This window comes from Colossoma macropomum, unplaced genomic scaffold (genome assembly GCF_904425465.1).
Source record: "Colossoma macropomum unplaced genomic scaffold, Colossoma_macropomum, whole genome shotgun sequence".
NCBI classification, from domain to species: Eukaryota; Metazoa; Chordata; class Actinopteri; order Characiformes; family Serrasalmidae; genus Colossoma; species Colossoma macropomum.
In genome coordinates, this window is record NW_023494785.1 from 23,912,415 (window position 1) to 23,935,862 (window position 23,448).

The 23,448-nt window shown below is 40.4% G+C and overlaps 1 protein-coding gene across 1 annotated transcript in view; it reads left to right on the forward strand.

The window, feature by feature from the left end:
• The window catches only part of rspo2 (R-spondin 2), a 62,845-nt gene that overhangs the window by 19,752 nt on the left and 19,645 nt on the right, over positions 1–23,448 (forward strand). Inside the window, exons 2-4 of the mRNA XM_036587843.1 lie at positions 6,852–7,037; positions 18,019–18,162; positions 19,328–19,516. Of these exons, the coding sequence (XP_036443736.1) occupies positions 6,852–7,037; positions 18,019–18,162; positions 19,328–19,516 (519 nt within the window). The remainder of the gene's footprint in view (positions 1–6,851; positions 7,038–18,018; positions 18,163–19,327; positions 19,517–23,448) is intronic.

The following is a 23,448-nucleotide window of genomic DNA, read 5'->3' on the forward strand; positions in this document are numbered from 1 at the left end:
GTTAGACATACATGGTTCTGTTGGCAAACTTAATTTTCACCGCAGAAGCAGAGACCTCGTAAGGAGCCTGTGGGTTTAGCTGTTGAGGGTTGAGGTTTACCCAGTGCTTTGGCTGTTTATGTAGAAATATTTCTTCATATGATTATGAAGTTATTTAATCTGTTTTTTCCAGCAACAGGTGCACGTTTGTAGTTTTCTGCACTTTTCTCCCGGTCTTTAGTTAAACGTGTAGTTGTTGTGTCTTGATTCACATTCTTTGGACGGGAGCTCTTTCTGAAACTCTTTGAGAAGGTTGAATTCTTTCTTATATAGACAGTGCACTTTGTCATCTGTACCTCTTGCATGACTCCAGTGTAACAGAGATGAGGAAGGCATGTGTGATTCGTCAGAGTTGTCACTCACAGCCCGGTAGGATTTCCAAGGTGCAGAGGCAGGCTTAGCTAGGCCGTGTTCTTCAGCAGCTCACGACGCCACATCTGTCTTTCACACAACTCTCACTAATTGGATGAACACAAAATTACTCTCAGTGATGTGGGTAAGTTGCTTTTGTGTGTGTGATTTCCACAGGGAGCAATCAAAGCTTGCAATCAAAGAGTTGTAGTTGCAGCTTTTTTATGGTTCTGAATTTGCAGAAACTTTTAATGAGTCATTGTACAGTATGATGTTATGAAGGAGAGGTGCATAAAAAGGAGGTTGTGCATGTGGAGGATTGTTGGTGGTGCATGTGAGTCTCTGAGGGGGAGAGAGAATGTGTAGGGGGTCTGCCAGGCCCCAGCCACCCACCCACCCCAGGACTTGCCAACTTGGGTTGACGCCCACCATGCTTGTTTAGGAGTTGTTAAATGTACCTGGGACGGGGTACTTTTCAGCTGGATCTCACTTGCACTCTAATTGTTCTTGATCAGTGTTCAAAACAAACCTCCCCGGGCTGAATGAACGTGGCCCAGTCCAAACATGCCGCCATGCTTCATGCTACAAGCTGGCGATTCGCATGAATGAAGCAAAACGTGGACCTCACCTGAACGAACCGCAGCAGCGTCCCCACTGCGACAGGGCAGCGTGACACTGATATGGAATTTTGTTGGAAGGATATTTTACCCCTTACAAACTGGATTTCATTTCTCATGCAGGCCCTGCAGACTGAAATGATTGCTCCGTTTGTCTGGATTAATGTTTTAGCTCCCTCTATAAAGTGTATTTGGTGTTCCTGTGCGGTGATGCCTTCAGGCTTAAGGCACAGTATTGTTAGTTATGAAAGGAAAGTAAGTACTGCCTGTGTGACAGCAGTTATAAATTCTAAAACCGGAGAGAAAGATTGAGGGAATGCGGGAAAGAAATAAAAACACAGCTAAGAACGAAATAACATCTTCAGAAGAGTAATGATTCTCACTCTTACTTTCCAAACAAATCAAGACATCTACCTTTAATCAGTTAATCCAGACACTTGGTCTTCTCTCCACAGGCTCCTTCCAAGCTGACAAAAAAAAGGAAGAGATTTTTTTGGCTGATTGATTATGTTGGTCTCCATTCATAACATGTTGTCACGTTGAAAATAATTAGAGATATTTGTCTTTTGGGTATGATGCTGTCCTTATCAATCATTGTAGTGTTTGTGGTGTTTCAATAATGATCTTGAAAGTACAGTACTTGGACCATGGATGATTATGAATTTTAAACTTAAATGCTGAGTGGGGTTTTTATGTGGTAAAAACACCAAACTAGGCTAGGGTTTAATGGATGTGATGTTTTAAGCAGTAAGACAGGGTATATATCGCTTCTTTACACAATGAAGCATTTCAGATATTTTCAGATGTAGCATTTTATTCTGTGCATGTCTATTTTTCACTCTGCCTTATCAATATGGAGAAAATATAGCAAGTGAAATATTTAATATTAGTGGTGTAATATTGCTTAACAATGCATTGATATGAGAAATTCAGCATTAAAAACACAGTTTTAATTCTTTTTCCTAGTTCAACCTTTCAAACCATCCGTAGTTCCAGCCCAGCTGCTTACAGGCTATATCTTGTTGTGATTGAGTCTGCAACTGTAAAGTTAGCCCTCTCGTTTAAATGCAGTTCTATTGATGCCTATCTTGGCAAAATCCAAGTTATTTACAGCCATTACCATGGTGAACTTGTTTATTACTGAAGTGATAAAAAGTACTTCAGAATGTTGAGTCTGAAGTATCATTCATATCATGTATATAATCATATGTAAGCTAAACACTGGAGGTGCTGTTACTGAGCATTTCGGACTGATATATAGTTGCTGGATTGATAAAAGTTGCATGGCATTGCATCCTTTCAAAGTTTTCTTTGAACCATAGCCTTGCGTATTTGCCACACATACTGATGTGTTTCCTGTGGGGCTGTTTTTCTTGTAGCCTCATCTTGAAAACTGCCTGTTGCTGCATGTCTCACTACAACAGCATGTCAGTCAAACTGCCCTTTCCTGTCAAAGTGGATGGTTCTTGGCCACTTTGCAGTGGGATGAAATGCACCAGAATCTGTGACACTAGGCAGATGTCCGGCTTGTGAGACTAGGTTCATGTGAACCTATAATAAAAATAATGATATTGAATAAGTGAAGGTAAGAAATACACTCTGATTAACCACATTTGGCCACTCATATAACTATGAGCCATTGAAGCAAATGAGACAAATGTGGTTAATCATGATTAATCATTCGACAGCTCAATTTAATATCGACCATTAAGAGTAAAAAAGGTTAAAAAAAAAGAGGTCCATTATTTGCTTTTTAAGCAGTAATTCTATTTGGAGAGCTCCACCGTACACGCAGGCCATCATTCTAAGCAATTATAAGCTGGTTATCATGGCAGACGGTGTAGTGCATGTCTTAAAACACACATTACCACAGCTCTTGGAACAAAAACACTCTTTACAGCCAAATTAGGTTTATCCACTGTAATTTACACGAAGCCTGGAATTCCTTGAGACCATTGGCCTTTGATCATTAGCATTCTACTGTGACTTAAAAACATGGCCAGAGAAGTTGTTTATATATGAAAACAGATCAGTTTGCCTAGTTTCTGTTTGATGCAGCGTAGGTCATAAGCAGCAGTCGCTGATGTTTTCATAAAGCTTCGCCCACTAAGAGTTTAAAGTCACTGTTGAATCCTGCTCGGCTTGAGCTTGCTATTTATCTCCAGCTAAATGTTAACATGAGTTTGGAGTATGAAGTAAGTGCCACTGATGCAGGCTATTTAGTTGTTTCCTTTCTTATGTCACAATGTGTTTGCTGAATATGAAAGGCCATATTTGACAGAGATATTGGAAGGCAGTCATATTTTCTGGTTTAGAGCTTGAATATGATCCCTTTGAGCGACTGATGAAAATACTAGGTGGGATATAAGAGTCTGGTAGTAGCTCTCATAGCCTCAGGTATAAATCAGTTGGCGGTGAAAAGATTTCCATAAAACGTGGAAGCCCTGGGTCCTCTAGGGCAACAGTTGGACACCCCTGCCCGAGACACACTGAATCTGCGCCTCCTATTTGACATACCTGTGGTTTGAGCTGGGGAAGCAGTGCTCAGACAGGCCCTTGCTCCAAACTCTCATCATGGCGAAAGCAAAAAATCTTTTTCAGCCATCAGCTGGGTCTTTGCTTTCCAGTTTTCCATCTGTAATGACTGCATGTGGGGAAACCAAGGTCTTTACTGTACGTGCTGTTGACACAGGCCCAATTAGAATGTTGCACAATGGGCAACAAGCAGAACAAATCCTTGCAAAGCAGAAACTCTGTAGGAGAATTGACTGACAAGTTGTGCTAATAATAATCAGGGGTGTGAAGGAATTAGACATAATGGGTACATTGCTTAAACTCATAGTGATTATTCCTTAAGTACTGATGGGGATTGTTGAAATGGACAATCAAGCTGGTGGTTGGATGCAGTTAAAGTGGGCAAAATGATGGGAGAAGAAAAGAACAGTTTGCAATGCTTCCACACCACCCTCCAGCTATGCTCAGCAGAATGCACAAACACTGCGAATGGGAAAGAAATAAATAACTTCTAACCTCACGCCAGTCTTAGTTTCCTCACTTCTCCACGCTATGATAGCAATCAGGTATGAAGGGTGTAGGCCGGGAAGGGGACGGTTTGCCAATTTACTGTGAATGTCAGGTTACTATAAACACATCCAAACTGTATACCATATGCCTGCATGTATGTATGATGCGGTTGGGTAAAAATGTGTACGATTTGTTTCCTCATCCTATGTTGACTAGGAGAAGGGAACTTGAGACTCATATATCATTTTTGTTATCATTGAAATAACCCTGCAATTACCTTGTTTAAAAAAAACACTTTTATAATCTTCTTTGTCAGCGTCAGCTATGCTCGAGATGCCGTGCGGTCTTTGATATTTGCTTAGGGTTAACTTTCCTGGAGGCACACACCGAAACATTGGTTTTGTTCTAGCAAAATATGTAATGACAGAAAGAGATAGACTGTTTAGTTTGGACAACAATATATCCAGTACAGTATAAACATTGTATGTCTGGAAAAAGTCACAGAGCATGTTGATAGTTTGATAGTAAGGGTTGTGTTAGATTGCCTCCTGTTGTATTTTTATTTCCAGAGTTCATCATTTTTTTTAGCCTAGTGGAAAAGGTACAATGTATCGCTTGTTAAAGGTTTTCACAATAATAGCCTTTGCAATACTGATATCGCAGAAAGCTGCAATATACAAATGAACCCTCTAACCAGTCACAGTCTTTTTTACTGTGTACAGTGAACACCTTGACCAATTACAGTTACAGAAGAGCGTCCTATTTTTTTATTTTATTTTATTTTTTTTTGTAGTGGTGAAAAAAGCATTTTATTTTATTTAACTGGTTCTTAGTAGACTGACCACATCTAACATGCTAACAGGCCAATAATATTCAAAGACAAGACTTAAATTTCTATATTTGCATTAGGACTCTTTGTAAAACTCCAACTTCCAAATTAAAAAACATTACCTGAACATCTGTTTGAAGTTTCAAATATCTGTGTTTAAGCCAGAGCTTACATGCTAATGCCAGTGTTTCCCCTACCCCTCTTAAACTTAAGAAACTTAATAAAATGACAGAAATATTCTGTGCTTTATTTCTTGTCTGCATGTTCCTTTTATCAGCTTAAATACCTTTGTAAGGTTGCAGTGCTCTATGGGATTGCCACTTTGATTTTTCAGCTCATTTCCATATGGACTTAGGAGAAACTGGCACATCTAACTGGATGGACTGAGTGAGTGAGTTATGTTGAGTTGAACGTGTTCAACAAGGCTTGAGGTTTGGTGTAGTCAGGAACCACTGCATTGACTCTCAGGAATGGCTCATAAACTGGTTTTGGTCTCACTCAGTTAGGAGTCTCTCCAGCATGGAACCCAAGAGGTAGCATGCACACAGCTCAGACACATACTAGGAAGCTCTAGGCTTCAGACTACAGGGAGAAAATATAAGTAAATTCAAAAGGCTTTGATATACTTAGTGACAACATTTGGCGAACAATACAATGTAATTGCAGAGGAAAAAACAACCACTGATGTGCGGAGGCTTCGCACACCATGTCAAGCACAGAGCAGCTGGGCGAGCTTGACAGACAAAGACACTATGTGACAATGTCTGTGATTGGTCGATGCATAAGAGGCATGCCTTCATGCAAAGATGGATCAGCTAAAACTAAACAACAGTAAAGATGCAAGCTCAATAGCTCATGAAGGTGGTTTTGCTTCATTATTACAGTTGCAGATTAAGGGGATGCATGAGAGAGTAGCCTGAGAAAGGCTGGTGTGGGTTGGCACAGACACGCAAAATAAGATCAATTTAGACTTTACGGACACTCCATAAAGTTTGCTTTACGCTGTGCGCCTCTTTGTACGGGTCTTGATGTTCTAAGATTGATTAAACTTTATTGATTTTTTTGTACTGAGCTTCATTACAGGTCATTTAACTCTGCTTTAAAACTTTACTGCTGACATCTATCAGCTTCATGGCAGGTACTTCTTATCTCATATAGCAAATACATCTTGATTGCTGTAATCTCACCTCTCAGAGCAAAATTAGTCTGATGTTTCAACCAATAGTCATCTGTATGTGATATAAATGCCATCCAGTTTTTTGAGAGCTTCAACAAAGTGGTTGGAGGGATCAGCAGATTTCAGTGCAGGACCTTGTTCTGTTCTTTCTCGCACAGTTCCTAGCATGATATTTTCTGAAGCATTGTGGTAGGTCGTCCAGCTAGGCCTGATACCCTATCTCGGCATGTGATATTTAAAACTTGGCTCCAATCAATAGCGGTGTCTCTCATTTGCAGCTATTGTGTGCGCCCAAGGACATTTTCCTGTAAACTGGACACTAAGGAGTTTACATTAGGAGACGTGCATTGTGGAACAGACTGGTTGTTACTGGCTCCTTTGTCTTCCATCAGCAACACGATCCTGCTCGTAGTCACTGCGGTTTTGGGCTTTCAGCGGCTGTCTCAGCTCTACATTCAGGAGTTAAGCTCTGAATCAAATCAGTGCACTGTTCACATTCAAAATGGATTTTTCTGGAAACGTGGCTGGGGTTAGCCAAAGTTATAAGAATGACTATTTCTTGATTCAGTGAGATTTTTTGTGAATCAGTATAAATTTTTCTGACAGATCTATGACTAACAGCAGTTCAGCTGTTCAGCACTGCCTCATGTCTTTTGATTATGCGTTGTAACTCTGTGGAAAATTAGATTTGAAAAAAATATATACCTTGTAAGGGATATCTTCTTTGCTTCTTGTAGTAGTCAGCTAGTGAGTGAGCACTCTCCATGCCATGACTGTCCTCTATAACCAGTTCATGTTCTCTCATGTGTTTCAGCTAGCTATGTTTATCCAATCTGCAAGGGCTGCTCCGTGTGTTCGAAGGACAACGGGTGTATGACGTGCCAGCCCAAGCTTTTCCTGTTCCTGCGGAGGGAGAGGATAAGGCAGTATGGAGAGTGTCTCCATGTCTGCCCCTCAGGATACTATGGCACCCGCGGCCCGGAAATCAACATGTGCTCAAGTAAGACACCTCCCCATTATGGCATGAGTACGCTAGCACAGGTAGGTGCATGAATGATCTTTCAGAGTCAGACAGGTTTGACTGAATGTGAAGCAGAAGCTACTTGGTCAGCATGCCACTGGACTCGAACAAGAGTGATTTGGAAATGATCCAAATCAAATGCAGATTAAAACTGCCTAAGGCCAGCTTCACATGGCAAACATTTATGCAGCTAGTTGCATGTTGTGAGTTACATGCAGAATATTTTCTGTGCAACTGAACAGTCGACACAAAGCAATTCTAAAACAATAAAAGCTGCATGTAACACATTCAATTATTGCACCAGTTAGCCAAATAAGTTGCTTGTATTTTCTGATGCATCGAATTGTATATGAAGTTGTCTGCATATTTGCATATTGCATATTTGTAGTATGTCATCTATCTATCTATCTATCTATCTATCTATCTATCTATCTATCTATCTATCTATCTGTGGTTCTTTACTATATATTTGACATTAAGCCTAGTTTAAAATTAAAGTTAAATAAAGTTTGCATATACATCATATATTCTGTCCTAGAAGCATGTCCTTCATTGAGGAACATATCTTAGTCCCCTCCTTTATAATAATTGTCATTATTAGGAATTATTAGAAAAGGAATTTCCACTCTGAGTGAAATTAGGGGCCATAAATCATAGGTCATAATGACTGGAGGTTAACAAAGAAGAATCACTGGAACTTATTTTATGAAGTTTAGACGGCTGCAACTGTTGAGTTTCAAGACGCTTTTCATTATACAACTCAAGAACTCAAGTAAAATTTAGTTTCATGAAAGTTTCACCGCCTAAAGATCAAGGAAACTGCTGACAAATCCTTGTCAAATGCATTTCAGGCAAGTGTTCTAAGCAAGGCTTATCTTCCAAATACAAAAGTACAGTTGATTTTTTATTTGTGCAGTGACTAAAACAAATGAAAGGCACAATTGGATTTTAGATGTCCAGACATCATGAGATCTTTAAAGACATCTGGATCCAATGCAGCTTGCTGTGGAGTCAAGAGGAGTGGAATCTGATTGGTTCCACATACAGATGGAAGTGATTGACAACTATGTTGTTTTCCAATATCCATTCATAACATTTAGAGTTATCCCTGGTTGGTTATATGATTCTTTCAAAGTAAGCAACTAATTTCACCCTGCAATTGACTACTTCCTTGTAAGAGTAGATTAATTTTGCTATCCATTCAAACTGATATGATAACTCTAGTATTGTCTTAACTCATTGTTTCTCACATTTATCAAATGTATCAAACTAAGAAGTTTATGTTCTATAAAATACATTTACAAGGACATCAGTACTACATTATTACTTTTACTCTGATAGGCTACATTTGGGCTTCAGTAGTGTTGTGATTTCAGAGAATGGCAACATGAAAGTATTTATCCAGTTGCTGTGCTCGAAGATTTTATTACTGAACATGACAAGTACACCAACTTTAAAGCCTTTCTGACATAATCATGCCTCAGGATTGTTTTGGTTTCTTAACTTGAAACAGACAGCACCTTTGTTAGCACACTCTTTCAATTTTGTTCGGAATAGTAAGCCAGTGGTGGCAGGGCATAACAAAATTTTCAAATCACTTGAAATAATACAGAAAAATGATTACCAAAATTGTCCCTCTCCTCTTCATCCATTGACCAGTATCATGACCTTATTTTAACATTTGTATCTGGCCAGATACACTCTAGGCTTTGTAGGTTTAGAGGAGAGCCTGAGGTGTTGGCTCAGTCTTTCATGTGAAAATAGAAAAGAACTTGAACCCACCGGGCTGTGCGAGCCAAGCTCCTGACAGACATGGCTGAAACGGGGCCCCAGAGGAGTGTGTCAGGACCTCCAGGCCCAATAACCCAGACACACTGCAGACGCCCCAGAGAAAAAAGTCACTTCCCTACTCCAGTAACAAGGTTTCCTTCCAATTTTAGTGAATGCTGAGAAATAGGTGGGAAATATGACTAGGATAACTCTGTGGTTGTAAGCAAGTGGTCTAAATTGAGGTTGCTCACCCTGTGGAATAGCCTGTAACCTTGCTACACTTACACGCGTGAACAGTCCCCACAATAGAGGAGCGTGTTGAGGAGAATGAGCCTTCGTGGTCCATCAGGGAGATCACATCAGGGAAGGAAAAAGACACTTTGTTCTCTGACAGATTGCATTTTTTTCTGGGTCTTCCACCCAGTCCTTGTCCTCTGTGAATTTTGACTTTAAACAAAACTGATGTGTGGCAAGTTAATCTGAGTTCCTTTTGGGTAGAACTTCTCCCAGAACAAAACCTCACATTGTCACGTACCATCAGATCTCAGCACAAAGCCTACTTTGATGTGATCGCAATTTCAGTCATGACTTCATAATCCAGCTTCGCATTTGACCCTCCTCCTTATGTTACGCTCTTTCTGTCATCTTAGCTAAGCTGTTCATGTCTGTCAGCCATAATGGGATGTTCTATCGAGGCTAGTGAAAAAAGACAATCATTGGGTCACTGGAAGCGATTTTCAGAATGACACTCAGAGCAACCGTTACAAGATGCTTCTCCTCTATCAGCCGTGCGTAGATCGGCCTTGCTTATCCGAAACTCTGGAATGCCACATTACGCCGACTCGGTTATGTTTTCAAATAACAGGCTCTGAATTCACTTAAGGAGCAGCTGCTTATTATTACACTCGAGTGTGTCTGTGTGATCTTATCTCATTGAAAAATGCTTTGCAGGCTGCCAGGCTCAAGCAAAAACAAAAATGAAGGAACGGCAGGTTCACACTCTGTCAGCGACTCTTTCTTTGGAGCCAGAGGGCCAAGTTGTGCTTTGAAACCAGCCCAAGTTCACATCCAGCAGATCGAATGCTCTGTGAGTGTTCTCTGGCGAGCATCATCCTGATGACCCTTCTCCACAGGCACAAGCTTCACCCATGAGGGGAGTGTGCGAGCGGGTTCTTCCAGCCACTCTCTTTCTCCTTATGTGGGAAGATATGGGCCAAAGCGAGGGGACTATATGCTGCCACTGAAGCTAACCAGATAAAGGGATGGAGCAGTAGACGGAGAGAGAGGGAGAGATAAAAGTTGGAAAAGGGGCTCAGAGGGAACGAGAAAAACAGTGAGCTGGTACCATCAGTTTTTCCACAGCCTTGTCAAGTGGAAGCCCTCCGCTCATCGATCTCAAAGCCTCCCTTTTTCCTCCTTGTCCTCCCAAATGACTTCCTCCACATTTTAGCTGTTTAACAAACACTGTGTCAACCACACACAGTGGTTTGTTTTTATACAATGTCAGGACATGATGTATGTCTGATATGTAATGATTTATATATAATAAAGATTTTCAAAGCCTAACCCTAATCCTAACCCTAACTTTAACCACAGTAATCAATAAGAAATGGATAAAAACAGATAGAAAAGTACAAGTTATGATCGTTTTTTGGCCCTGATATTGTAGGTAAGCCCTGCTTTTCTCTTCTTGTTGGAACATTTTTGTCCTAAAGAAGTACAAATACAGTGCCCTCTTAAAAATAAATGTACCAAAAAAGTTATATGGAGTGGTGCCATAGAAGAACCACTTTTGGTTCTCCAAAGAACCTTTTAGTAGACAGTTCTTTAAGGAACCATGAGATGTGCAGGTTCCAAAGAACCTTTTTGAGGTTTGAAGAACCTCCACATAATGTAAATGTAATGTAGGAATCTGAGAGAGTGGCTGAGGTTGTACTGAACTGGGGAGCAGTAAATGCAGAGTCAGATACTACCAATAACTTTAGCAGCAGTCTTCAAGAGACTCATCAGCTCATCAGCCAGTCCTGGAGGACCCCCAGACCATCTACATTTCTTTGCTTTGTTCTAGCTCCCAATCTACCTGAACTAAGCATTCAAGGACACTGAGCGTGTGCTTGTTCTAGAAGTTGCAACTGAGTGAAAATGTGGACTGTCGCAGGGTCCCCCTCAACTGGATTGGAAAGCACTGATCTGCTTCATCTCTCTCATTTCTATGGGCGTAGGGCTGCAATAAGGAGAGAGGCATCACATATGTGAGTAGGCATTGAATACTGTAACCATCATAAACATTGACTTTATGTTTCTAATATTCTGTTCTGGCTGCAAGTCATGAACCATTCAACATTAAACATTTTGTACAATCTGAATCATTGATTCACATTAAACAATCAACACTTCCTTTCAGCCCTTGAATGGCAAACTGGTAAAATCAGTGCCTAATAAACTGAAGTGCATCCCACGGCTCATAAAAAAGAGTGCTGCTGATGGCTGATGGTGATGATAGTTAAAGGGGATTGCAGCTGGCCTAATTCCCAGGGAGCAGAACAATAAGTTGTATTTGTTTCTGTATTGCAGAGTTATATATTAATTTTGACACGCTGCAGTATTACGCTTTCCAGGAGCTCTGTCCTAAATCTTTCACAGCTAGACTCAGTGAGCCTCAGCGAATTAAACTAAATCTTCTTTTTACAAATTTTTCGATGCACTCAATGATAGACCAAGCAAGTTTTGAAAGTTAAGACATCATAGGCCTGTTACACTGACAGCCTACTTTGTCTTCATTGTGGAACACATTGTGCCCAGATATTCAGTGAAGTCCACACTTGCTCCCTTCACAGCATGGAAAGCTTTTTGAGGGAAGCTTTTGATTGGCAATATCCTGGAAGTGTGGTTCAAATATCACAGCTCGTCCAGGACTAGCATATGTGCCACATGAGAGTCCTCTTGTCAAGAGTGATTTTTTCATCCCATTTTTTACTGCTTTTTATTGCCTCTTGCATTGTAAAATCTGTTACTAAATACCATTGCTGTATTTCTTGCCACTTTCTCACTGTTTGTAATGAGGAATGCAGGCGTTTGGACCAGATCCATCCTCTGCCCCTGTCCTGTCCTAAACCTCTGTATTTTTTAAGGGACATTTTGGGAATAAGTTGGAAGCAAGTCACACAAACTGCCCAATACTCAAAGTGGTACCCAGAATCCATAAAGGAATCAGCACATAATTCCACAAAATGCCCATCCAAAGCTGCCAGGGCCCAATCAACCTGTGGTTATGAATGGGCTGTTCCATTCACAGTGATGTCATTTCGGACCTGTAGAAGAGTGGTTGCCTTTGGCCTGGGTAACTGCACAGACGATAGTGTACCCTGTGCCAGACAGAGTGAGAGGCATCTATTTCTGATCCATCAGCAACTCCACACAGAAACATTGATAAATGAGTTTGGGACACTCTGCAGATCTGTGAGAATATCTAGTGTGCTCATCTGTCGCCGTCCTGGCAGGTTATGAGCTGTCTTGGCGTACCCAGAAGAAGAAGAACATATGGACCAGTACTCTCTGCTTATGAAGTGAAGGCCAGGAACACTGTAATGCTTGTCACTTGTTCTTTTCTCTTTACATCTTGGTGAATGATGGGAACACCAACAAGTCTCTCGTGTGCAGAGACGTTCACAAGGACGATGAACAGTGTCCCTGCGAGAGCCTCAGGGAAAACCCCAGAAGGCTTGGCACACCACTTCAGCATTGCCAGATGACATGGCTGGGTGTGAGTAAGCAGACTGTGTGATATCCCTTCACAAGAGTCTGCCGAGGAAAGCAGGTCAGAAAAGCCAGGCTGTCTCAGCTGGGCCCGCTGAGGGAAAAATGGAAAAATGTGGCTGGATTTTCCCCCCACCTCGGCCCGGTGGTTACAATCTGGTTGGAGCGCGGGCATCTCTGCCATACCCGACGTCTACTGAAAGTGCCCCGTGACTTGTGGCCCACATTCAACTTTTGTCTAATTTTTACAAGTAACTGACCTGTAGGTCTTTCGTCAACTTGCTTTTATGAGCAAGATTTACAGTCACAAATAGGAATATGTTGTTTAAAAGGTCCAGTGTAAAGATCCAAAACACATAAACTAGCTTGAATGTGACACTGCTTTAAATGAATGCTACAAATTTTGTTACGTTTTTTTTTGTATGTTCTATATAATTTTTTTAGAACTAGAGCGTGCTTAAACCTTAATAAAGCACTTGAAATGAAAACAACACACAAAGCCATGTGCCAACAAGAAAAATCATAAATGTTATCAAAGTATGTAGAGGTATAGAACAGGACCAGACTCCCACTAATTATGCTGAATTCCAGACAGAAAGATAAAAGCATTTTAAGAAGCAGCACACTGGCTGTACTGGATTTCCATTGGATTCCCACGTGTCTCTTCCAGATCGGATGACCTCATTATTCCTCATTAGTCTCGCGGAGGCACCTAGGCTGGACTTTAAAGGTGGCACAGAGGTTAATCCTGCAGGAATACACAACCTTCTCCCAGGCATTTGGCTGGTCACTGCAGAAGCCACAAGCCCGAGGTAATTCATTGTTATCTATACTGCCTCGTGCAGTGATACAGCAGATTGCCACCTACAAGAGGATCTTGCAGCCGGATTTTTCCATGGCAAAATGGATTCTACAAGAAACTGTTGCCAACATTCTTTTTCCTTAACATGTTGTATGTCTATATTTAGCCATTTAAATCATTCAACAATCATGTAGAGCCTGCACTGCAGCTTTGAAACAGGTCAAATTAGATGATGCAGTGAAGAGTTTCATTATAAAATGCTGTATATCCATTTGTGACAATTTTGGATTTTGAATTTTGAATGTTTTTGAAAAGAATAATAGCTGATGTATAACGGGAAACATATTATTTCTCTGATAAAGGTAGTATTAATCGTATTGTAGCATTAGTATTTCTTGATGCATAAAGCCCATTCCCAAAAACATAGGTCATGAAAAAAAAAATTAGAATGCATTTTGGAATGAAACTCTTCAAATACATTTGCTGCCATATATGTACACCTAGAACTATTGGTGTGACTTATTTTGGAAGTACCTTGCTATCAGTCGTTGTTGGCTAATCTTACTGGTATACATACTGGTATACATAAAGCATATTATAGGCCCCAAATTATTGAATTCAGCTATTTAAAGGTGCACTGACTGCTGACACAGATGTTCATTTGTGCACTCTCAGCTTGTTTACCACAGAAATTCATTGCCAATAGAATGGGATGCTCTGAAGCAGCCACATATGAGTTTGAGCTCACCATTGTCAATGCCAAGCACTGGTTAGGAGTTTGAAGCCCCCCTGGCTTTGAGCTGTGGAGCAGTGGAATTGCATCTCTGGTGTGAAGGAGCACTTTCTAACACCTTTAGGATGACTTGGAGTGGTGTTTGTGATCCAGAACTAATCATTCAACATTAAAACCTGACCTCTTGTGTAAAGTCCTCTCATAAGAGTAGAGGCTGTTACTGCAGCATAGAAGAGGCATGTCTAATTTGACAACATGGCATGATCATAGCTATCTAAAAATTAGTGTAAATAACATCCCCTCCCTCATCTAAATAATAATAATAAGAAGAAGAAGAAGAAGAAGAAGAAGAAGAAGATTTTTAGAAATTAGATGTTGTTTTTAGCCTGAGTGATTTTCAATATTCCAGCATCTGGGCTGTTGTTGACAAATGACTCCAGGTTGCTGAAGTAGCTGGTGTCTGAACTGTGCGCCAGATTTTGAGTTTTTTTTTTTTCCTTCTCTTTCGAGTTAAAGATTTTCAGGTGATGACAAGTTCACCAGGGCTGGTGTTTAATGGTCAGGGGAGAGGAGCTGCTTTCCAGTTAAAGGGCTGATTTATTAGCTGTTGGTTGCTGTCATGTGCTGGACGTGTAGGGACATTGCGCTGCTGAGAGCTCTCATTACGCAGCAAAACAAAAGCACACCACATCCCTCTGTGTGGCCCTTCCCTCCACGCCAAGATCCCTACAGCACAGCGTAACTCGACCAGCTGAAGCGTGTGTTTATCAAACAGCGCTGGGCTATTTTGGTGTCTGGTGGTGGGACAGTGTGAAGACGGCATGCTGGAGACAAAGATATGAGGAGAGGATTTGTTTACCCTGAACTGCATGTTTTACATTCATGCCCCATAGTGAAGCTGTGAGTTATTCAAGAATAGTTGGGCTTATCTTGCTGTTGATCTTGCTGTTGCATGAAATGATCATTGTGTTCTCTTAAGAAATTTCTTCAAAGCCTTTGCCTTATTCTTTCAGCTCCTGCTGGACTTTGCTATCGCCGCACACATTTTGCTTGTTTTTGGTTTCTTACTCCACAGGTGGAAGTGTGTGATGGTTACATGATAGTGGTGGCGGTTATGAGCATTGTAGCCAAGATTAGCGATATGTCTAGAAAGAAGACCACTGATTTGCATAGAAGAGCAGGAATCCTTTCAGACTGTTGTGTGTGTGTGAGGAAGTGTAAGTGTGTGGTGAAACTATTTAGACTGGTTGGGTAGAGGGTGAGAGAGCAGAATGCTGGGGTTGGGGCTGGCTATAAGCTTTAATTAGTCTCTTGGGGCCAGACAACAGGGGACATGAGAAATGTGGGTGGGAATGTAGAATTTTTAGGGTCAGAAGAAACAGTGTGAAATTTCTAAATCAATCCAACACAAAACTCAAAGTAAGGGATGATGGTTCACTTGTCTAGCTTATGAATGTAGTATAAGTTGTTTACTGAAGATTTTACTGCAAACCAAAACCAAAAGTTTAGCAAGTTGTCCCCAGACATGAACTGTCATTATGAGATCACGTCTAGCCCCTCAAGACTAAGGTTTAAAGTGAGAAGGCACCCCTTGTTGTGGAGCAATGAGCCTAGGGACAATGGTTGCTTAGCTGAAGTGTTTAATTTAGGAGCATGATGGTGAATACCCTAGATCAGGGGTCCCCTGGTCCTATGCTGTGCATTTTGATGTATTCCCTGCGATAAGGATAATCTTATCATCTAATTAAGAAGCGCTTACTAAATTGAAGTGAGTGTTAGAAAAGGGTAAACACTAAAATGTAAAGAGTGGGCAATATGACGATTTGATATTGTTATCACAATAAAGTGTTTTACAATAAGCTTTACTGAGCATATTGTGGATATCATTAGTCCTTCACTGATTGACTGCATGTTTAAAATCCTTCAAAATAGATTTAACCCTGTAATACTGAGGCAAAATCAGCAATTTCTAGCTTTTAACATACTCTTCTCTTTTAATAATGTGATATTTATTTTGATATGTAGAAAACATGAATTTGTCAAGAACTGTTATTGTTACTTTGATTAAACAAATCATTAATAACAATAATAATTCCAAATTCACATTTTTATGAGTTAAAGGAGACATCAGCAAACTCTCTGAACATATCTCCAACAAAACGTTAGATTCGATGGGGTTAACAGGGACATCCTCCATCATCTGGAACATCAGTTTCACCCTAATGATCCAGATGATGGGAGAGTTTAGGAGCACTGATGCTGCACTGTGTCTGTTCCAACTTATTACACTTCAGAAATACAAAATATAAAGTATTGTGCATTGAGGAAAACTGTCATGATATCAAATGATGTTTTCTATATTGTCCACCACTTCTCCAGGACCAGGGCTGCCTTAGATGAAGAGAGTCTGTCTCTTTTTTTAAGAAACATAGAAAATATATGCACCTGCAAACTGGAGATAAGCTTCCAGTCAATGAAATGCTCAGCAGATGACACAGATTATATGAACATGCCCAGTTTAGTGGCAGGGAAGAGGTCTGAAATGGCTGTAATGTGAAATCCGAAGCCCTATCAGATGATCAGCCTCTCACAGAGCTTCTAAAGAGCATCATAAATTAGACAGCTCTTGGGGACTCCTTTTAATCATAGAACCCAGTGCGCTGTTGTGCACTGTTGGTGTGGCTCATGTAATTGGGCTTAGTCTCACATGCTATTTGCAGAGTCAGAGCTTGTTGGCTTGGTGGCTTGTTGGCATGCTGGTGCACGGCACTGTATTTGATAGGCTGCGGCAGGGTGGGGCGTGGGAGGAGGAGTGTGGCATGTACCTAGCCTCCCTTTCCAAAGACAGACATCAAACCAGAGCCAGATTTAAGGGTGGAATAGAGAATTCCAAGATGTACCAAACTGCTGATTAGAATGTAATTCCTCAGGTGTTGTCTATTTGGCTGAGATGTGCTGTATTGTTTGCTAAACAACTGCCATGTATCAGGCTCTTGAACTATAGGCTTATTATTCATTGGTTATTCAGACTTATTATTTGGAAACATACTTAGGCAAAATACTTTAAAAAACTAATGATGGCTGAATATTGAATGCACTGTCCTAAAAGTATTCAGTAACATATTTCATTACAATACATAAAAAAGTTATGTATTCAGAATATATATTTAGAATTCACATTGATAAGGCACTTGGGAAAGCTATTTTTTTATTACTTAATTCACAGTGTTTCTTGCTGCTACTGGTTGGCAGTTTTCTTCATGCAGTTCTTCTGTTAATATGTTTTATGAAATATTTGTTTAACATTTAAATGAATTTCCAAAAATTCTGAACTTTTTTTTATTGCTAAAAAAAAGAGCACAGTAACATTGAGATTAATAACTGACTCATCACTTTGATTCATCAGTCTACTCAGGCTTTAGCAGGAACTTCGGTGTTTGTAAAGAAGCTGTTAATGAATTTCTTCATTAGAGTTTGCCTAACAAGCATGTTTGCTGCATGCCACACGCTGAGGTAGGTACATGCAGTGAGCTGAGGTAGCACCTGACTCATGGCTTCGAATGCATGTGAAAGAGTACAAATGGAAAGAGATCATCTTGATGGTGTGCTGTTTTCCCTCCCCTGCTAAAAGGGGTCACAGGAACATGACCCCCAGCAGTGAAGCTTTGTGCAATCCCAGCAACACACACTCACTCTCCTCAGCCAAAAAGCTCTGTGGGGGAAACGAGCGTGCTGCAGTTTCCCACTGCTCTGAGCAGACATTTGCAAGCATCAAACCATTTTTTACCCATTATCTTTTCACTTCCCTCTCTTAACCTAGATCAGTTCCAGATGAGTACATAGTGATTCATATGATCACGTTTTTTTTCTGTCTCTCTCTCATTCTTGTCATTCTGCAGGATGCAGGATAGAGAACTGTGAGACCTGCTTCAGTAAAGAGCACTGCACAAAGTGCAAGCCTGGGTTTTACTTGCACAAAACCCGCTGCTTTGAGAAGTGTCCTGAGGGCTTTGCACCTCTGGAGGACAGTATGGAGTGTGGAGGTAAGAGAAGCTGCATGTCTGAACACAGATTAGCTGAATAAAGACTAGGGGTGCAAATTTGTGATATCACAACTATTTGATTTGATTATGATTCTTTAGGAAACAATTCATGAAATCTCAAATTTAACCCCAGTTTGATGATTTAAAAAAATAATCTACACTGGATAACACTGGACTGTAGGAAGTGTTTACAAAGTAGTGGAATATAAACAATAAAACAGTACAAAATAAGCCAAAAAAGTAGTTCACAAAATCTCAAAAAGAAAAACAAGAACATACTTTATTTAAATAATAAATGAGTTCTACTGCTTGTACCTCTAAAATGAACTTTACAGGAAAAGGGAAAACATTATTTTAATGGAAGTTAATGTAACATTTTTTTCTAAGTAATTTTGGAGAACTTATGTTAGTTTGTTAATCCTGAAACTTTAAAATAATGCAAATGGTACCTGGAGTTTTCAAATTAAAAAAAGTACAAGCAAAAGTATTTATTGTTGCTGCATCTATCAAACTCTCAGCTCAGGCTACATGGAAGCATCCATAACACTACTACGTTTTTCATTAAAAATAAACTGTTGAAGACCTGGAATAATGTGAATGTTGGCCAATTAAAAGTGGACAAAAAATATACAAACCATGTTTGTATTAATCAGACCATAGAAATTATTTAATTACTTGAAGGTAGGTTTAACCACAGATGTGAGCACTGTGCAGTCCTGTTTAATCTGATTTTTTAAACTGTCAGCAGTTAAGAAAAGCTAATTTGGGTAGCTAACTCATCATTAGGCATGATTAACTTCACATAGACGTTAACATTACTTTTAGCGAACACAGTAACCCAAATAAAGTTTAAAGTTTAAAGCCTGCCTGTTAATAGTTTTGCATTGTGCATGTTTTACTTTCTCATGACGGAAGTAGCATTTAGAGATGACCGTGATTGGCTCAGAGGCATATCAGTCACAATGCTGCAAACGGTCAATATAATCAGTTCTTACCATCCATAATAAAGGCAGTTGGACCATCAGACTAATACTTCCCAAAGCATCAGTGCAGTTTTACACCCCAAAAAAAGACAGTACAGATGCATGTTTGATAAACATGAATGACTGTTATACTCCAAACTATTTGAATTTATGATTAAATTCTGGCCCTCTCCTCCCTTCAGAGGGCTGTGAGGTGGGCCAGTGGAGCGAGTGGGGGACATGCACCAGGAGGAACAAAACCTGCGGCTTTAAATGGGGCTTGGAGACCCGCACCAGGCATATTGTGAAGAAACCACCAAGGGACACAATACCATGCCCTACAATTGCTGAGTCAAGGAGATGCAAAATGCCCATGCGACACTGCAGGAGAGGTAAGATACTCAGCGTGCGTGGGTGTGTGTATGTTGTTGATGCTGTAAACACAAACTGCTTTGGTGTAGGTCTGAACCCAACCTTGTGTTCATTAAAGCTCCATGCTGAGGAGCTTTCTTTCATATTCTCTCGCAGTCAGAGGCCTGTTAAAGGTTTGTAGCAGCACAGGAGCCGTCTCCATCCACACTCACCTGTTTCATCATGATCTGTGTTTTTCTGGTCTACACCGTCCTGTCTAACCTCAAATTCTTTATTTGGATTGTAAGTGCCCAGTGGTATATTTTCATGCATGATACATTAGTGTTTTTCCATGCTCACTTTAGCCGGCCTGCTAGGTTTTTGCCGGAGTATATTTTCTCTTGCCTTTTCCTCTTTCTTCTCGGTGGAATAGCTCAGTGTATGAAGTGCAGGTTTCCTCAATGGCACCCTCTGTTTCCTCTCTTCTATTTGAGACTTATTTGCGGTACGTGCTGCATGTAGTTTCACTTCTAAAAGAGAACTCCAATCTGGGGGAAAATATTTTTATTGTAAACACAGCCAAGGAAACGTTTTTCATAAAGTGTTTAGTCTTGGACAGATGGGCCAAACTCGCTAATGAAAATAATTGCCTTATTCATGGGGGGCTTATCAGGCAAGACATGTAGTAATAATTAATTTTTTTCCCCCTCTGTATTTTCAGTTCTGCTTACCTGAATACATTTATACCTCTTGTGGTGTTTGAGTTATGTTACTGCCACACCAAATGCACATGTAATTTCAATTTTAGGTCAGCGTAGGATAACACATCCTGTAACCCTAGCTATTTTCATTCAAAAATTTCCACTTTCAGTGCTTTGTGTGTGTTTTTGACTTATGTTTTAGTGAAGTGTCAGCAGTTCAAGAGCCCAGAAGTGAAAGAGTAAGGACTGCCTGGCTGGTGGCTCTTTGCTCAAATATCAGTATTTATTCAGTTATTTCCTCCCCTGGGACCAGTTGTCTCCCTTAATATCTTACATTTTTGGATGTAATCAGTTTCACAACAGCCGATGAGAAAACATTGTGAAGAAAATGTGTTTTAAAGGAATTAATACTCTTGATTTTATTATCATTTGTCATGGCACAGATTGTAAATGAATTAGGCATTCTGTACATTGGTCTGAGGTCTAGGGTTTTTGGGTCTTTGTTCAGGTTAGTTGTGGGAATTGCTTTGCAGCTCTAATTGGTTGAATAAATCAAAGATAGGCCATGGTGCTCTTTCCTCTTTCAGCAGTGGAGAGGTAGAGGGAGATTTCAAGGTTGGAAACAGTGATTATCTTGTACCTCGCCCTCCTGTACCCTGCACTGGCTCAGCTTGAGAATTTCCCCTCCTAATTTAGTTCTTCTTGCTTGACCTTTCCCAAAAATATTTTATAGTCCTCTTTAATTAAAAGCTGGCATTGTGATGCACTGTTACTGGCATCAATTATCTGCTATGAGGTTAATGATTGAGGGCCATTGTTAAAGTTTAAATTGAACGCACTGTGGAGCCATTCCTAACCCTTTAGAAAACACTTGTCAACTCAGCTTATGAGAAGTTCCTCCCTGCTGATATGGCTAATGTGAGTCAGAGACAACATGTATGTAAATCTGTCTGAATGAGGGTCCTGTGGGGGCCACAGGATAGTGTGGATACCATTTAGGATACCACAGCTCTGTGAAGTCAATCAGTCAGTGTTGACAGGCCCAGATTTGAGAGGGAATGCAATTAGATGTCATCTACACACCTTATATCAAAATCATCCTATATCATTCTATATAAAACTCACAGTTGAAAGTGTGCAATTTTTAAATCACAAGATCTATTTTTAATTATATCCTACATGATCAGCAATGTCTTCACAGGTATTAAGTGGGGAAATTTGCTCATTAAAGCTCATGAACTGGCAGTCTGGCATGCTACATGCAGAATTCATGCCGCAAAATGCCTAAAAAAATGTAGGCACAGGTCTTCTCGCCCTTCTTGCTGTGAAACCACAGTATTTTTCAGAAAAATCACATTTAGATTGTTTCAACAAATTGCTCAGCCCTACTGCCCTTTCACTTTTATTATCTATAATCATCTATCTATAATTCTACAATCAATATTTTAAATTTCATCCACACCAAGTCGCTTTTGATGTGTGAAATGTAGTAAAACTCAAAAAAGCATCGCAAAGTCATTGTTGTTGATTGCAGCCATGTTTGTGAGTTTGGACTACACCTGAAACTGGGCTGGGAACTTTGAGAAGCTTGGGCAAGAGTTCTGGGGTGGCTTGCTGAGATCAAGGAAGCTGGACCCCCCTGTCCCTCAGCAAGAAAGAGCAGTCATGAAAGAGTAGGAAGAGATGGGGTGGTGGTGAGATGCGAAGTTTTTGACATGGGAAACTGAAGGGAGAGGGGAGAATTTATAGGGCATAGAATGAGGAGGAAAGGGGGAGGAGTTCTGGCCATGGTCCTTCTCCTAAACTTAAGCTATTTCCTATTTCCGTATATTAAATAAACTCTGATTATCACTGTCTAGGGGACCAAATCACAGTATAAGTTGGGCTAAAAATAATAAAAAAAGAAGTTAACCACCACCAATCCAACCCCTGGAAAATTCATTCTCGATAATGTTTCAGCGTGGTTTTAAAATCTAAATCTTTTCCATGCTAATAGAATTGATCCTGTAGCATACAGCAAAATTAGAAGGACGGGAAGGAGAGATGAGAAGGAAAGAAGAGACTTTTACGGTCAAAGTTGTTAGTGATAGCAGAGTTCAGTTCCAAGCAGTAGTAGAAATTTCACGTTGCCAGTGATCCTCTAAAGACAGCCAGAAACAGTTAGTGAAATGTCATGTGCAGATGACCAGGAAATGGCTACAGCCATTGAATAAAGCTCAGAATGCTTGTCTAGAGGCTTTGTCAAAGCAGCAGCCTTGGATAGCATTCGTCCCAGCTGACCTCTTAAATTACATTGGATTCCAGAAACTTGGAAACTGTGAATAAGTCCCTGAACGCTACCTAATACGACAGCTTTACTCAGCTATACAACAAATTAAATCTAGACAAATTAATAGAATTATGGTCAGACTATAAACATGTATGCAAGTGTGTGCATAAGCCCACACGTCACATTGTCAAGCATACAGCACTACATTGGTTCAGAGGCAAAGCCGAAGGAGACTGAGGAGCCAGATCGCTTGTACTATGATATGCCTAAAAGCAGACACTAGACACCAGCCTTTAGAATAAATATTGAGTTACGTAACAGCAAACCTTCTAGATAGCTATGGATTAAGTAGACACAGGAAATCAGAGAGGGGTAAAAAGCTGTAGGTCCACTATTTCTGGCATTATTAATCGGATCATCCAGCTTTTATTACTCTCAGCTTAAATAACGCTACACTTCATTTAAAGACTTTACAGATCTCCATCCTCTAGCCTTGACCTGACCATCTATTTCAGCTGACAAACATATATAATATACATATATATTAAAACTCTATGCCTTAGTGAAATGTTAAACATTCTGATGATGCCATAGAAGTATCTAGACTTCGCAATCTACAGAAGCTACCAGGCGTAAAAAATCAGTTTTGCTTGGCTGCTCCGAGTCGGAGCTTGGGAGTCGGTTGCCGGGCCGACGCTTCCCCGCAGGCATGTCAACCTCCTTCTGGCAGTTTGTGGTGGGACTCCCTGGGGTGGGCTGCTGCGTGGCCCATAAACACTGTTTATTAATAGCCGCTCGACTGCTCGCGAAAATGAAACGCCTGCTGAGCTCCATTCTGCACCTCCCTCTGCCCCTGTCATCAAATCTCTCACTAGCCAGAAGAGAAGAGAAGAGAAGAGAAGAGAGAAGAGAAGAAAGTTAGAGGAGCTACTGTGTAGCCTTCATAGTTGCACCTCTAGAGGCAGTCCTGTCAGCACTATTGCTACTATTCCAGTGACTGATG